General features: G+C 50.8%; 1 protein-coding gene across 3 annotated transcripts in view; it reads left to right on the forward strand.

Moving 5' to 3' along the window:
• Window positions 1-17,663, forward strand: part of DSCAM (DS cell adhesion molecule) — a 722,199-nt gene that overhangs the window by 584,954 nt on the left and 119,582 nt on the right. For all 3 annotated transcript variants that reach the window (XM_070071799.1, XM_070071800.1, XM_070071801.1), the window contains exon 16: window positions 7,012-7,082. In XM_070071799.1, coding sequence (XP_069927900.1) covers window positions 7,012-7,082 — 71 coding nt within the window. The remainder of the gene's footprint in view (window positions 1-7,011; window positions 7,083-17,663) is intronic.

Genomic DNA, 17,663 nt, shown 5'->3' on the forward strand with positions numbered 1-17,663 from the left:
TGCTGCCTGTTTTGTTCACTGCAAAACCCCAGGCAACTAGCTCAGTGTGTGACACGTGATAAAGCTAAATTAATAAATAGTTTAAATGGACGAGTTCTTTTTAAATAAAAAGCTATTAAATGAATTCAGCCTGTCCCCATCTGGAAAATCTGTTTCTTTGATTTATTTTCTTTTCAACTGACCACTGTCTCGGTCACCTGTGTCCAACAGAGACCAGGCCTCTCACCCACCCACTTCTACCCACGATGAATATATGGATGTAAAAACCACAGGGCAGTTTCCAAATCCTCTTTTACCCATTTTTCCTTACACTTAAAAATTTCTGATCAACATCTAATACACAGTTATGGGGCCCAGTGTGTGATATTTCAACAGACACATTCATCAGAAATGATGAAATCAAAATCCAACAGTCAGCATCCCCCCCAGCCCCCACCCTCCCCCCACCCTCAACCCTCCCTCCGTGTTGGGTGCCAGCTCCTCTGCTGAACTTGCCGCTACCTACGGGTGACGCTAATACCTGACAGTGAGCCACAGCCGCCCCTCTGTGCAGCAACTCTGGAGCCTGTTATTCTGACAGCTTGCGGTTGGGGCCCGTCACCAACCTCCCTCCAGCCCCCCCTCACCATTCTCCCTCTCCAGTAGTCACTATTGTAAACTTAGATCAACTTTAAGAGAGAAAAACTTAAGAACTCCCACATACGGGAGAAAACGTGGAGGTATCCTTGGCCAGTTTAGGACCTTTCTCATGGTAGGTTCTCCATACATTCCCCAGCAAGGAAACCAGAGATGGAAACTTGGGAGTTCTTCCCTCTGGGGTGACTGAGCCCAATCCAATGAACAATGAGGCCACAGGACGCTGGCTGATGCCAGGACATTCACACAAGGGGAGAGCGTGGCCTGAGGGCAGAGTAGAGGACTGAGGCTTGAGTCGTCTCCCTCCTGGCACACACAGTTGTCAGGCAGCAGGGAGCTAACTGGGCTGGGAGCTGGCACAGAGGAGCTGGCTCAGGAAGGCAGATGTGGGCCGCCTGGCAGCCCCTGAGTGTCCAGGAGGGGAGAGGAACCGCAGCGAAACCCAGGTATCTGCCGTGGCTGGATTTTCAGCCACACAGAGTTAGTAAATGTTGCGTTGACTTTTACCTTGCACAGATTTTACAAATTATAAATATGGTCTCTACTTACTGCTGCTTTACAGAGTAAGCAATTTTGGCTTCTGTGGAGATGCAGAGAGCATTGACTTTGGAAAGTCACATCCATCGTTAGTCCCAATCTCTTGTCTGCTGCTTTCCCAGAAAAGGTGGATATTCTGGGGCGAGGGGCAGCTTCATATGGCAGCTTCAGTACAGAAAAGTAGAAGTCCTTTCTCACATGACAAATGTCAACAGTCTTCCCATGTTGCTAAGTGGACGGACATGCTAATGCTTGGTCCTCAATGCCTTTGGAATTAGGGATTCAATTTGCCTTGGGTTGTAATCTCTTTTTTAAAATATTTATCTTGAAAGAGTTACATAGAGAGAGGGAGAGACAGAGAGATCTTACATCCACTGGTTCACTCCCCAGACATGCCCAGACACACCCAGACATGCCTAGACACCCTCCTGAGAATGTCACACTGAGGCCACGCCCATACATGCCCAAACATGCCTAGACACACCCAGACATGCCCAGACACACCCAGACACGCCCACACATAACCAGACACACCTAGACACACCCAGAAATGCCCAGACACCCTCCTGAGAGGGTCACACTGAGGCCATGCCCAGACACACCTAGACACACCCAGGCACGCCTAGACACTCTCCTGAGAGGGTCACACTGAGTCAATGCCCAGACACACCCAGACATACCCAGACACCTAGACACTCTCCTGAGAGGGTCACACTAAGGCAATGTCCAGACACGCCTAGACACGCCCAGACACCCTCCTGAAGGGTCACACTGAAGCCACGCCTAGACACACCCAGGCACATCCAGACATGCCCAGACACACCTAGACACACCCAGACATGCCTAGACACCCTCCAGAAAGGGTCACACTGAGGCCATGCCCAGACATGCCCAGACATGCCCAGACATGCCTAGACATACCTAGACACACCTAGACACGCCTACACACACCCAGACACGCCCAGACACACCCAGACACACCCAGAAACGCCCAGAAACACCCAGACACTCTCCTGAGAGGGTCACACTGAGGCCATGCCCAGACACACCCAGACACACCCAGACATGCCCAGACACACCCAGACACCCTCCTGAAGGGTCACACTGAAGACACGCCTAGACACACCCAGGCACACCCAGATATGCCCAGACACACCTAGACACACCCAGACATGCCTAGATACCCTCCGGAAAGGGTCACACTGAGACCATGCCCAGACACACCCAGACACCCTCCTGAGAGGGTCACACTGAGGCCACACCTGTACATGCCCAGACACGCCTAGACACATCCAGCCATGCCCAGACACACCCAGAAATGCCCAGACATAGCTAGACATGCCCAGACATGCCCAGACACGCCTAGACACACTTAGACACACCCAGAGGACTCAGATGACAGTGCACCACTACCTCTGGCTCCAGACCAATTGGCTGCTTCCTAAGTTCGGCTGAGTGCCAAGCGTCGGGGATTTCTCGTGTGGTCCCTCTTGCTTCTCACTGACCACAGAAGATCAGTGTGAGAGAGCTTTGGTCTCAGGGAGTTCACTGGGTCTGCTGCAAAGGACTCCTGCCCAAGGGGCTTGATCCTGCGAGCAGAAATTAGCTGGTGGGCTTTTACAGCAATGATCTTGACTGGCCAAACGCCGACACCTCCCCAGGCTATGTTCTGGGGTGGACTTCAGAGCTAGCAGCACCTTTGAGAATCAGGAGGGTGAGGAGTAGGGTGCTCGCCTGGGGATACAGCCCCTGGGAGTTGCATCACCCCCTTGGAAAGGGAGGAGTCTGCTCAGTGCCTGTGTCTATTGAAAACGACAGACAGACAGCACATCTAGTGCAGTCCCCAGGCCCACCATGGGGGGTCCCAGACAAGACCTGAGGGAGGGAGAAGAAAAATGGGGGGGGGGGGGCAATGCATGGACCTTCCTAGAGCCAGGGGCACTTGGACTCCACCAAGATGCAGGACGAGCTGGGCCCGAGGGGGCTGAGGGGAGCAAGCAGCAAGAGGAGGCCAGGCCCAGTCGTGGGAGTGGACGTGAGACGTCTGTGGCATGCTCTGGGCCCACGCCTGTTAATGGGGTAAATTAAAGACTGGAAGAAATGTTTACTAGCACCGCGGCTCAACAGGCTAAACCTCCACCTGCGGCGCCGTCACACCGGGTTCTAGTCCCGGTCAGGGTGCCGGATTCTGTCCCAGTTGCCCCTCTTCCAGGCCAGCTCTCTGCTGTAGCCCAGAAGTGCAGTGGAGGATGGCCCAAGTCCTTGGGTCCTGCACCCGAATGGGAGACCAGAAGGAAACACCTGGCTCCTGGCTGCGGATCAGCGCAGTGCACTGGCCACAGCGTGCCACCCGCAGCGGCCATTGTGGGGTGAACCAACGTAAAAGGAAGACCTTTCTCTTTGCCTCTCTCTCTCTCTCTCTCTCACTGTCCACTCTGCCTGTCAAAAAATAAATTAAAAAAAATAAAGAAAGAAATGTTTAGGGACCAGACAGGAGCCATTGCCAGCTCAGAGGCCATGAGAACAGCAACCAGGGAGCAGAATCACTGGTGGCATTGGCAAGACAGGCAACAAGGGTGTAGACGGGAACACACAGCAAGCTCCCGCCTTCTTGGCATGAGACGCCGCACCACCACCCCCATGTCCCTTCACGTCTGTATTTCTAAACACAGATAGATCTTTCCTGGGAAATTGGCCTCATCTCTCGAATTCCATCCTTGTCATTCTCTCCCAGGGCCATCAGCCCCAATCTGTGGAATCAGCCTCCCCTGCCCTTCCTTGAGATTGGGGCAGCCCTGGGCCCCCTTTTCTCCCTGATCTGTGACAGAGCGTCCATTTCCCCTGCCCACAGTCACCGCTTCTGCCCACTTCCAGGCCAGCTGTTTTCCTACACAAAGGCAGAATCTCCTAAAAGCCCAAGCAAGCTGGCTCCTCTGAGCTCACCCTTCACCGCTAAGTCCCTTCTCCAGGCCCCAGCAGCTTTCCAAGCCTTCATGGCCTTCCTGAAGCCACAGCTCTCTATTCTGTTTTTTGTTTTATTGTGGTTAGACCTTGGTATTTGTGGATTCTGCACCAATAAATTCAACCAACTGTGTTGGGAAAGAATAATAGTTTTTTTTAAACAGAACTGGGTGTGTACTGAACATACCCAGAATGGTTTTCTATCCCGATTCCCCTACTCTACAGATATTTGCGTGCCCGCTGCTTGCCTTGTGTTGTGAATTATAAGTAGCCTGGAGTCAGAGGGGCAGGCATTTTGTTAACTGTTAAGACACCGGGTGAGCTGCCCGTGTCCCACATCACACATCAGAGCACCTCGCAGAGCACCACGCCCCGCCCCTGACTCTGGCTTCCTGCTAATGCGGACCCTCGGGGGTCAGGAGTGAGCTGGATTGAGTTCCTGGCTTGTGGTTTCAGCCTGACCCAGCCCTAACCATTGTGGGGCTCTCTCTGTCTCTGTCTCTCTGTCTTTCTCTCCCCTCTCCCTCCTTCCCATAGACATAGGTATACATGTAGATTTTCATAGATAAAGATCTACGTACATGGGCATGTGATTAACTGATGTGCAAACACTAAGCTGTTTTATATAAGGGACTCGGGCATCTGAGGATTTTGACATCCTCGGGGCAGCCTGGAATAGGTGACTCCATTTTGATGAGAAAATAGAAACTTGCTTCTATCCGCCAAGTCCCCAGGGAGCCTGACCACAGCTTCTGCCCGTGCCAGGGGCCTCTTTTCCCAGGTCCACCACTCACTCCTCGTCTCCTGCTTCCGTCTCAGGCAGGACACTCACCTTTACGTCTTCTTCACTGTTTAAAGTTTCCCCTGCACTCCCTTTAGTTGGAAACACCCAGCAGTAGTTGTATCACTACAGCTCCTTCTGCTGACAGCACATTGTTTTCATAACATTCCTAGGACATAAACCTATGGTCCCATTAGACAGAGAAGGAAACTGAGTCTCCGAGATGTTAAGTAAGACTGCACCTGCTAACAAGGCCAGGATCTGAACTCAGGCAGAAAGATTCAGACGCCCAGCAACCATGTGACTGCACCATAGTACCCCTCAAAACTCCCTCTTCCTTCGACAACAAGGACCCCGCCCAGCCCTGCCCATGGGTTCCCGCAGATGTGCTTCATCTGTAAGGGTTCATGTGTTCCCTGCTACTCCAAACTCTTCTTTTTTTAGGAATTATTTATTTGTTTGAAAGTCTAAGTTACAGAGAGGGAGGGAGGGAGGGAGGGAGAGAGAGAGGGAGAGAGGGAGGGAGGGAGAGAGGGAGAGAGAGAGGAAGAGAGGGAGAGAGGGAGAGAGAGGGAGAGAGGGAGGGAGAGAGGGAGAGAGAGGGAGAGAGAGGGAGAGAGGGAGGGAGAGAGGGAGAGGGAGGGAGGAAGAGAGGGAGGGAGAGGGAGAGAGAGGGAGAGAGGGAGGGAGAGGGAGAAAGAGGGAGAGAGAGATCTTCCATCCACTGGTTCACTCTCCAGATGGCCACAGTGGCCAGGGCTGAGACAAGCCAAAGCCAGGAGCTTCTTCCAGGTCTCCCACATGGGTGGCAGGAGCCCAAACACTTGGGCCACTTTCCTCTGCTTTTCCTAGGCATTGGCAGGGGGTTGGGGCAACCAAGACTTGAACTGGAGCCCATATGGAATGTGTCAGCTTTACCCACTGCACCACAACACCAGCCCCACTCCAAACTTTTCAGAGTCAGTTTGCAGTCACCGCTTCTGCTTTCTGACCTCCCCACATGCTGCTCACTCTCCTGCCAACTGGCATCGCCACATTTACAGCAATGATTCCACTGCAGGTCAGCAGTGATGTCAGTGTCATCAATCCAACACATTCCCAGTCTGAAGGTGCCTCTGCCAACTGACTGTCAGGGGACTGCTTGCCTCTGCTCCCAGGAGGACGCCTGGGTGCTGGCTGTGTTGTGGTGTCCTGCATCACCATGTGCCCCTGACCGCTCTGGTTACATCAGGGACAATGAGGCAGAAGTGGTCAGTATCTCTTCTTCCCACACTATGTACCTAGTGTGCAGGTGTCTAACACCCACTGACCTTCCCTAACTGGGAGCAGCCAGAATCGTCTCTCTGTGACTGTCGGACTCACTGCACAGCCACTGGAAATGGGTTGGTGTGAGCTGCACGATTGGTTTTCCTTTCCACCATCTATTCTTCTCTCAGCCTAGAGCCCCTGGCTCATAGGTTTTTTAATTGGAAAGCACATAGAACAAGCATACAGTACAAAGGAAACTTGATTTTCTTTCTTTCTTTCTTTCTTTCTTTCTTTCTTTCTTTCTTTCTTTCTTTCTTTCTTTCTTTCTTTCTTCTTTTCTTTTCTTTTCTTTTCTTTTCTTTTCTTTTTTCTTTTTTCTTTTTTCTTTTTTCTTTTCTTTCTTTCTTTCTCTCTCTCCCTCCCTCCCTCCCTTCCTCCTTCTTCCCTTCCTTCCACCCAGTAGCTCTGAGCCACGTAGAGAACCCCAGCACCACATCCATGAACACAGCCTTCAGGAGGTAGAGGAGGCTCTTAGCAGGCACCATGGACAGCGCCCCATACAGGACATTGCGTTTCACCACTTCCTGCTTTACCCCTTCAGTTGCTCAAACTGGAGGTTGAATAATCCAGTTTCCAAAGGCGTGATGGGGAGGGGTGCAGTGGGGGGGGGGGCCCAAGACTCCTCTCTCCGAAGAGCAGAGAAACATGGGACACACTGATGGTGCCAAACTGATTTTGCTGCTCTGCTCGGAGTGTGGGAGCACATGCGGGTCCTGGAGGAGGCCGTGTGGTGTCCTTGTGCTCTGCCGGCCCTGCCTAACCTGCCTGTGGGTTTCTGGTCCTTGCAGCTCCTGACGGCCCACCTCAGGAAGTCCACCTGGAGCCGATCTCGTCTCAGAGCATCAGGGTCACCTGGAAGGTAAGCAAAGCCAGGCTTGCATCCTCGTCCCTTTCCAGGATGGGGGCCCTTCGCTCACGTGCAGGGTTCCGATGATGCTAAGACAATGATGTCTTATTATTCAAAATCAAATTGAAAGCCCTGTTCTAAAATCCAGTGCAGGGCAGGGTATGTTCCGGGTGATGCAAACATTCTTGTGCAAACATGGGAGGGTGTGCTCACACCAGCTAAGATGGCCATGGCATCCCTGGGCACTAGAATCACACGGAACCCCCATTGTGTGTCTGGTCTTTATTGACCAGAACCTTATGAGGAGACACAGGACTGTATTTATATCCATGTTTTGATGCTTTCACAGCAGATTCTGAATCTGCAGAGAATGATGTTGCTTGCATTCATCTTTTAATTATCTGATCTTGGTTGAGATCCTAAGCACTGGTACCCCCCACCCTGCCACGGGTGTGGCGCTGACATCTCTGACCCACTCCCCAGCGTCAGCCCAGTGGAGATGTTTTCTGACTGTCTCACTCGCATGGCCACTGCTGAGTTGGCAGAGAGAGAGGAGAAGGCCTGGATGTGCCCCTAACTGGTCTGTTCTCAAGATAGACACTTAACAGACAGCTCTTGGGCAGGGACCGTGGAGTTGGCTTCTCCCCAAGCGTGGCTGTAGGTGCAGACCGGCTGTGGGTCAGTGTGTGCATTGTGTTTGTGTCTCCAGTATCTGGGAGAGGAAGCAAACTTGAGCCACAGTGTAGACAACAGCATCCCACCACACGTTGTCTCATTCAGCCGATGTGGCCTTCAGAAAGAACTCTCTCTACGAAGGAAGCAGCATTGCTTTATAGTTTGGTGCAAGCTGGTCACAAACCAGAACTGTGGGACACCATTGTCTCAGGATCTTGATGCCAGTGGCCGAGCACTTACCTGGTAGGTGGAGCTACTTTGAGAATTAGTCAGGTCTCTTGAGACAGCTGTCGTAGCTGCTATCACTGGGCCCGAACGGGACAGTTGTACTACTACTCCAGTTCTGGATTTCTCATTGTGTGTGTTGTTTCCTCTTTCTTCATCATTTTCACTGTGTTCTCACCCAGGGAGGAAGGGAGTCCACAAGCATAGTAGGTCTTCTCACTCATGCCTTGTCTCTTAAATGTCAGGGACACACTGGTGGCTCGAGACAGACATCAATGCAAGTGTCATTGGCCAAGCAGCCCCACTGTCACATCACCTTCCATCCAGCGAGAGAGAAACCACTTCCCCGTTTTCATGTTAGTTATTACTTTCACCACAGAGGAGTTTCAGATCTAAAACTTTTCACGTCCTGTAGATGTTGCTCATGGCCCATCCCGCAGGGCACCCAAAGCCACCAAGCCCGGGGTGCACACGTCCATCCAGAGCCATGGCCACCCCCTGCCCCCAGCCACACCTGCCAACAGGTGCCACCTTCTTACCTGCCCTTGTCCATGCTCTCCGTGAATGCCCAGCTCTCCAGTGCAGTCCTGAGGGGTAACTCTGCAACGTGGAGCTCATAGCTCCCCCTCTATGTGACCGGCTGCTCCTGGTGACGGCAGGGAAGCTCCTGTCACCTGGCTTCTCCTCTGCACCACGTACCTCTCCTCTGCACTGCTGCAGCCTCCTTAAAGGCAGGCAGAGTCCCTCACCTTTGACCTCCGGTGATGGGGACAGGCAGCACGCGCAAATGAAAGAGTGAAGGAATGAGTGTGGACGTGAGTGGAGGAGGAAGAGGCCTGTAGGGCACGTGTCCCGTGTCACATGGCCTCTGACGTGTTGCGTGCTTCAGACACCACCCTGGGGGAGGCCCCTGGCTGTTAGGGCATCCCGACTGCAGTCTACACGGGGGAGGGTCTAGTGCGTGCTGTGGTGAAATACCCCCAACACAGGAAGAGTCTCTGAGCTCTTTCCACCAAGGAGACCAACCGCCTTTCCTGTGGGCGTCTTCTGTGACTTACTGAAAGGCAAAGAGCAGGAGAGCTCTAACGTGGTGTGGGCTTGTTATTGTGATTTTTCAAGATTTGCTTATTTATTTGAAAGGCAGAGTGGCAGAGACAGACAGAGAAGTCTTCCATCTGCTGGTTCACTCCCCCAAATGGCCACAACAGCCAGGGCTGGGCCAGGCCAAAGCCAGGGACCAGGAACTCCATCCTGGTTACCACATGGGTGGCGGGGACCCCAGCACTTGGGCCATCTTTCGCTGCCTTCCGAGAAACATCACCAGGGAGCTGGATCAGAAGCAGGGCAGCTGGGGCTCTTCCTGGTACCTCCATGTGGTGTGGAGTCCCAAGCAGCAGCTTAACCCCACACACCACTACACTGGCCCCGATTTGTCACCATTTTTTTAAGAAATGGGCATATCTGCACCCCACCCATCTAAGTCCATAGGTAGATGACCAAGGGCCAGTATCAGTGCAAGTTGAAGGCTCAGAATGAGCTCGTAAATGCCATGGGATGAGAAAATTAAAATGGCAGAGCCGTGCTTCAATAGTAACTCGGGGACGATGGCAGTTTTCTAGATGAGGCAAAAGCAACGCAAATGACAAGGAAGGATTCATCGTCTAGAGCCTGTTTCAAACTCTGAAAAACAAAAAGGCATGCATAAGAAAATATAACTGTATCATATAGATAATTTATGTTTTACTTCTGCTTCAAAAATCAGAATATTAGTTAGAGATTACTGATGATGTGTTTGATAAAGAACCTGAAGACTGCACAACTAGAAAGTTAATTGGTTTGCAGACAGTTCCAGCGTTAGTCTATCTCCTCAAACGCCTGTCACGTCTTCCCATCCGTCTCGGAGTCAATGAGCCCCTGCACGGGCTGCTCCGCCACCGGGAGTCTGGGGCTCAGGTCTGGGGCTCTAGGAATGCTGGGAGGAGATGTTGGCCAGGGCTCTTAGCAGACGCTGGATTTCTTGATTCAAAACTCAGTGACGAAGGCTGTACCTGATGGCTAACTGACCTTGGACTGAGGATTAGGGCCAATGCCACCTGTCGTCACAAAGCTGGAGATGCTTTGAGGTGGGCTCTTGAGAGCTGCACACGGGGCCTGGAGGAACTGCGTACGATGAGATATTCAACACTAGGCATCCCAGTGTCTGTTTCCTGTGTGAGGTTATAAACTGTTAGGTTATTACTAAGTTAGGAATCAAGGATTGTATTTTTGCCTTGACTTATAGGTCATATGAAGGATCTTCAAAAGTTCATGGAAATATGAATTTTGAAAAATCTATATACATGGATATCAAAATTTTACACCAAAATGAACTTACTTTTCAATTCTATTTTTTCATGAACTTTTTGAAGTTCCCTTGTATCATCAGACATGCAAATAAGAGTTCTGAAGTGGAGACATGATGTTGTGACTATTCAAAGAATATTCTGGACATATTGTTGACCAGGCTTAGGTCTATATTTCGTACATCAATGTCATGCTTTGTGGATCAAGTTCTAAAGTTGGAACATTAGGACAAAAATTACTTATACTCAGAATAATATTGAAAATAACTTGTTTATTAAGTATACTACACACAATTTTAAGCATGAAACCTTAAGAGATGCATATATATGTCATATATAAAATATAAATGAGCACTCTTGTAATATTTGCAGTACAAAGTGAATATAGAAAATATAACTTGACAATATTTCATTACATTATGCATAAAGTCGGATTAACATACATTAAGCACATCAACATCAAGTATGTTGTATGTAACAACAACACAACATTAAAGGACAAATTAGACTTCAGCCACATTGATTACCACTCCATGACAGCACCTAACAAAAATGAGCGTGGGCGAGCCCCTTCCCTTCTTATTATGGAAACCTGAACCCTTTTCTCCATTTCCGGCTCCAGCGCCCTTTGCTTTGCCACAGACAAATAAACACATCTGGGTGGCATGCTCTCTCCTCTACATCTCACCGTGCTGACAGTGCTGACTGGATGCCCACGGCGGTTAGCGGAGATGAGCATGCAAGGTGCTCCTTGAATAACCTCCCTGGCTTTCATCCCCCCCTTGGACCCTGAGCCCCTGATGACTCTGGTCAGCATTGCCATTTGTGATAACAGACTTCTCACCATAAGTGTGAAGATGGTGAAATTTGCCTGAACAAAAGAGGTTATTTTAAGTAATCTAATAGTAGGTAAATGGGTAGTAATTAGAAAAGCAATCAGAAGATGGTCTGATAGCTTCGCGAGTTCTCGTGAATGCTGGCTTGACTTTTCATAGAGAACAAATGGGAAGATCATGTTAAAGTGGACACAGTACTGAGTGTTGGAAATTAATTCAGTGTCATTCACCAAGCAAGTAAATGGGTGAACATGCACACTGCTAAGTGTTTTTAGCAGCCAGAAAGGCGTCTTGCCAATGACATTCATCCTTTCAGAGAAATCAAGTAAGCTAGATAAATTTATAAACTGGGTAGAAATGTTAGACTGCAAAGTCAAAGGAAAGAGAAAGGAAAACACATATCCAATACAGATTTGGGTGCACACCAAACAGTGTCATGGACATTCTCCAAAGGCAGGGAAAGAACTGGACATTGTTTGCTCAGGGGCTGGACAAAGCTGGCCAGGGTGTGCTGCATGCAGGACTCCGGCCAGGACAGGGTGAGGGAAGTGCCTGTGCACGTCTTATGCCCACAGGGGGTCTGGAATCCCTCAAGGCAGGGCAGGAAAGCACCGTGTGTGCTGTCAAGTTCATCACACTAATTCAGACACACCTCTGACCGCACAGCAAGGGAGCCACTGAGCTCTCGTTCAAGACAACTTCCTGTTGTTTTCTAACGACAGTTCCTCTTTGTATTAAAAGCTCTGAGAACTCATTTTAAATCCTTCAGTTTCTGTGATGGATTCTTCCTGTTAGGATGGTCCTTCGGAAATTTTAAATTGAGATTGAAGAAAAAAGATCTTTGTTCTTTAAGTGATCATAGACATATAGGAAATAAAACAAATTCACCTTCCTACGGGATATAATCACTCTTGCTTTCCCTGCTGGTGACCATCTACGCTTAGAAGCCATGTTGGGGGCAGGTATTTGGGTTGGTGGGTAAGACACCTGCCAGCACACCTGCAGCCAAGGTCCAGGTGCCCGAGTTCAGTTCCTGGCTTTGCCTCCTGACTGCAGCTTCCTGCTAATGCTGATTTCTATCTGTCATTCTGCCTCTTATATAAAAATTAATTGAAACTTCTTCAAGGTTTCAATCAAATATTAAATAAGATTTATTTATAGAAAGAACAAAATAAGATTTATTTATTTATTTTGAAAGATAGAGTTACAGAGAGAGAGGGAGGGTGGAAGAGAGTGAGAGAGAGAGAGAGAGAAATCTTCCATCCCCTGGTTCACTCTGCGAATGGCTGTGACAGCCAAGGCTGGGCCAGAACAAAGCCAGGAGCAGAAGTTTCAGCCTCGTCTCCCATGCGAGTAACAGGGGCCCAAGCACTTGGGCGTCTTCCGTTGCTTTCCCCAGGCCATTAGCAGGGAGCTGGATTAGAGGTGGAGCAGCTGGGACGTGACGACACCCACATGAGGTGTCAGCATTGCCGGTAGCAGCTTTACCTGCTGTGCTGCAGTGCCAGTCCCCCTTACCGACTTTCAGAAGCAAGAATGCCCTGAAAGGGAACATTTGATTCAGGGAAGGCGTTTTGTTGCTCTCACAGACCTACAGAGAATCTGGGGCTCGCTCTGGGTGTGGACATGGCCAGGCATAGCCCCCCATTACAGAGCCAGAGTGTCCCCTGGGGTCTCCTTGCCTGCATGCTTCTAGCATGCTCCTGGCATGGCAGACAGAGTAACCTGCAGGGTGGTTTTTCAATGTGAGTCAGTGCCCTGAGATTCTTCTGGTTTGGGCTAAGCCCTCCATGGCGCGAGTGCAGATACAAGCCAGTGGTAAATAACTCATTCTCCTGCTAAATCAGGACAAGGGTGTCCAGGGCTGATACTAGGTCTGTGACCTGAATTGTTGATGAAAACATAACTTGTCTTCTTCTGATGAAGCACACGTTAGGACTTTGCCACCTAAGTGAGCATAAAAGCAGGATAATTGACTCCATCAAGCAGTGAGCCCAAACCCTGGCTTCCGCAAACTCCCATCTGTGTATCATTCCTCGCCTCGTCCCCTCTTCCAGCTCCAGCCCACAGAGTGAACTCCACCTTACGCCTTGGTGCAGTCCACAGCGCAGTCCCATAGGGGTCTGAAAAGAGCCAAAGAGGAAATGTCTAAGATTTTTTGGGCCATTTGGTCTCTGTCCTCGCTACTCAACTCTGCTATTGCAGTACTAAAGCAGCTCCGGTTAGTACAGACGTGAATGACCCCATAAAGCTTTACTTGGGGGAAGTCAAAATGTGAAGTTCACATCGTTTTCTCATGTCATGAAATACTCTTCCTCTTTTGATTTCTTTCAACCATTTAAAAACGTTAAAGGCACAACAGCCAGGAGAACCGTTTCTCACCAAGAGCTGCACAGTAACAAGCGGCCGAGTGGATTTGGCCCAGGCCTGCCGTTTGCCAGCCCTGCTTCCCTGGGCTGGGAGGCGGCTTCGGGAGAGAGCCATCCCCGATTGGAAGACATCATAGGTAACTTCCTGTCCATAGGCTCTTTAGGCATAGATTGAAAGCACCCAGGACATCTTTCCCATGGTGAAGTGAAAAGCAACCTTCCGGGGATGGGACCCTGGTCTCTTTGGGTTCCTCTGAACAGGCCTGCTTAGCACAGGGTCCTATGGCCACCGCTCCCCTACATGGAACTGGCGCAGGCCACCCCTCCACAAAACCCCCTTGTCTCTCCCCCTCTGTCCCCCCTCCCCAGTCCAGGCGGCTCCATTCCCATCCTTGCGTCCTGGCCAGGGACCCCTACCACATTGCCAGTCCTCACCAACACACGTGGGGGTCTTGGGACTCCATTTGTCTCCTCATGCACCTCTCCACCTACTTGCCTTCTTTCTTTGTCATTTTAGAACTTTTACTGTCCACAAACATAAGGGGAAGTTCTACTTTGAAGACCTACCAAGGGGGTGGTGTTATAGGGGTGAAGACTCCAGATAAGACCCCCGTGTCACACATCCGAGCACCTGGGTTGGATCCCAGCCCCAGCTCCTGACTCCAGCTCCCCGGTAACTCAGACCCTGGGAGGCAGCAGCGATAGATCAAGTGATTGGTTTCCTGCCTTCCTGGTGGGACACCTAGATTGAATTTCCAGCTCCTGGCTGTGGCCCCAGCCAAGCTCCAGCCGTTGCTGGCATTTGGAGAGTGAACCAGTAAATGGAAGATCTGTGTGTGTGTGTGTGTGTGTGTGTGTGACTCTGCCTTTCAAACAAAGTGCAAACAAATTCTATTCTAGCCCCTTGGTTGCAAATAACTTGGGGGCAGGGAGTCGTGTGTCTACACATACCCTGATTCTCAGATCTTTGATACAGATACCATGTCAAGTACAGTGCGACTCTAAGGAGAGGGGCACGGTGAAAATATCCTTTCTCTGGTGCTGCTTCCTCACAACCCGCGATGCCCTCCCAGTGCTCTGTCCAGAAACCCGGTTCCTTTGGGACTTTGTGTGACCAGTACTCAGGCAACAGACAGAACCACACAGGTCTTACAATTTTGTTTGCATTTGTTCTCATTTGTTCTACAAAGAGACTAGGAAAAGGGGTTTGTTAACCTGAAAAATAAGGGAACATACAATGGCTGCTTTAGAGCTAAATAGTTCAGGGGAGGCCGATCTAAAGTCACTTAGTGACCCCCGACAATGCCAAGGACAATGGGTGCACCAGTGTCCCCTGCAGGGCTTGTTAAAGCATGGATCTAGGGCTCCACCCCCAGCACGGGTTTCTGACTGAGAAAGTCTGAGTGGGGCCTGGCTCTTGAATCTCCAACAATTTCCCGTGTGACCTTTGATGCTGGAGACAGGGGTACCACGCTCTGAGAATCACTCCTACAGATTCCGTGGGTTCTTCTTGGAGTTGTACGTTTTTGTGGAATGTGTGGTTCGTGTATACGTGTGATGATCAAATTAGGCTAGTTAGCATTCCTACTTCCTTAAACATGTTTTAATATTTTTTAAAATTTATTTGAGAGGTAGTTACAGACAGTGAGAAGGAGAGACAGAGAGAGAGGTCTTCCTTCCATTGGTTCACTCCCCAGATGGCTGCAATGGCCAGAGCTGAGCTGATCCAAATCCAGGAGCCAGGAGCTTCTTCCCGGTCTCCAACGTGGGTGCAGGGGCCCAAGGACTTGGGCCATCTTCTACTGCTTTCCCAGCCCATGGCAGAGAGCTGGATTGGAAGTGGAGCAGCCAGGACTTGAACCGGCGCCACAGGTGGAGAATTAACCTACTGCGCCAGGGAACCGGCCCCATTTTAACATTTTTTGATTAACCCATAGCAATTATACTTTCTGTCGAGTGCTTCCATAGCTTTATCAGTGCTCCTACTGTAATCCCCCCAACCCATGCTCCCCACAAACGTGTTACCCAAGGATCACTCTGAGCTGCTTCCCATTCCTGGGTCACCTGGCTGCAGCTGTGTGAACAGATTGCTTCTCTTACAGCATCGTCCCCTCCTCAGCCCCGCGCTGCTCATCCTGCAGTCTCAGAGGAGTGGCCCCTCCTCTGACAAGCCCTCTGCCCCAGTGGGAGAAGACGCCTCCTCTTTTCCTTTTCATCTGCTAACCGTGGCACTGTTCTTGTTGCTGAGTCACTTATAGTGGCCCCATTCTTGTTGCTGAGTCACTTGTAGGATCCCCGATACCCAGGGCTTCGGACAGAATGCTCCCAGTTCACATGTGTTCAGAGCAAGCCCCCCACTCGCAGCAGGGGCTGATGGCTGACTGTGTGGCGGCTGTGGGTGTGGGGCTGGAGGAAGTGCACAGAGGTGAACAGGACAGCCGGCCACTCTTGGACTGTAAGAGAAACGAGGACGGGGGACGTTTTAAGTGAATCCGAAGGACTCTCAAGGGGGAGTGCATTTTTCCGTGGATTTACCCCCCATGCCCGACCCAGTAAGGCAAGCTTCTGCGAATGCAGACTTCCAGAGATTTCCACAGGTAAATCCTGCGCACACAGCGAGTCCATTTGCACGTGATGGGCGGGGGAGGATAGTGCTGGGAGCAGCCCGGGTGGTGGTTTTCTGCCTGTTCTAATTCACTCACCTCTGTGGACCGTGCTTTGCATAGCTTGGCCTTTACTCTCCTGTAGAGGGGCGGTGCTTCTGCCACAGGCAGCCGCAGGCTGATAGGGAAAGACAGGAAATGCAGTCACAGGCAACACTGCAAATAACTGGACAGGGTGCTCCTGTTGTCATGGAGATCAGAGGAGAAGGTTTCTTGAAGGAGGTGGGGGTTGGGAGGGATTCAGGGGCTGGAGAAAGGGCGCTGGGAGAGAGGAAAGGGAAGAGAAAGGAATACAAAGGAGCCAGGATCTTCGCTGGCCCCAAAGTCAAGGAGTGGAGGAGCAGCCTGAGGCTTGGAGAGACAGCCATGACACGGGAAATGTGACGGGGCCCAGACCCACTGCCCTGGGGTCCTGGCACAGTCGCAGTGACTGGAGAAAGGTAAAAAGACTACACCCACTTAGGGAAGCCAGTGTTCACAAGGTTTCCTTGTGTGGAGTCTTGAGTACATAGTGGAAGTGAGCTCCCTTCATTTCCTGTCCCCGTGCGTTTGTGTCCTGAAGTCCTCTGGAACGAGTGTTAAGAGGGCAGCTTGCCAAGGGACATCCGCAGGGAACATTTGGGTCCTCGTCACATATAACCTGCAGCCCTGTGCGTGGCTGAGGAAGGAGACAAACTTTCCAGAGTCCTTTTCTTCGAAATTTATTTATTTGAAATGCGGAGTGATGGGCAGAGAGAGAGAAACAGGGAGAGACCTTCCATCCACTGGCTCATTCCCCAAATGGCCACAACAGCCGGGGCTGGGCCGTGCCGAAGCCAAGAGCCTGGAACCCCATCCAGGTCTCCCATGTGGGTGGCACTTGGGCTATCTCCCGCTGCTTTTCCAGGTGCATTAGCAGGGAGCTGGCTCAGAAGCAGAGCAGCTGGGACTTGAACAAGCACTACGATATGGCATGCTGGCATGCAGTCTGTGGCCTACCCCACTGTACCATGGCGCTGGTCCCTCTGGAATCCTTCTAAGATGGGGAAAAACGAGCAGTGTTGTACAAATAAACTGGCACCTGCAAAATCAAGCCGGACCCGCCAAATCCCACCTCATGCTGTCGTCCCAGGTCCTGGCCCAGCTCTCCACCTGCACCTACGTGCCAGGGCCCTCCCGCAGGGCCGTGGAGGGCTCTTCCTCTGCAGCCACTGACCCAGGCCCCTGCTCGTCAGCGAAGTCACGGGCCTGGGTCCAGGCACTTCTGATTTTACGCTCCCAATCCAGTCTGATGATAAACCTGCAGTGGCCGCCAACCGCAATTAGCACTTTGGTTTCGCTTCATGTACAAGGGGCCTTCAAACAAGTTCATGGAGTTAACAGATAGTTCATTTGGGTGCCAGAAAAAAAAAAAAAACTGAAATCATGCCTGGTTTTTTTTCATGCCACAAATTTCCCATGAGTTCATTGACAACTCCCAGCATGCCTTGAGAGCACCAGCTGT

The sequence above is a fragment of the Oryctolagus cuniculus genome, chromosome 4, assembly GCF_964237555.1.
Source record: "Oryctolagus cuniculus chromosome 4, mOryCun1.1, whole genome shotgun sequence".
Taxonomy (NCBI): Eukaryota; Metazoa; Chordata; class Mammalia; order Lagomorpha; family Leporidae; genus Oryctolagus; species Oryctolagus cuniculus.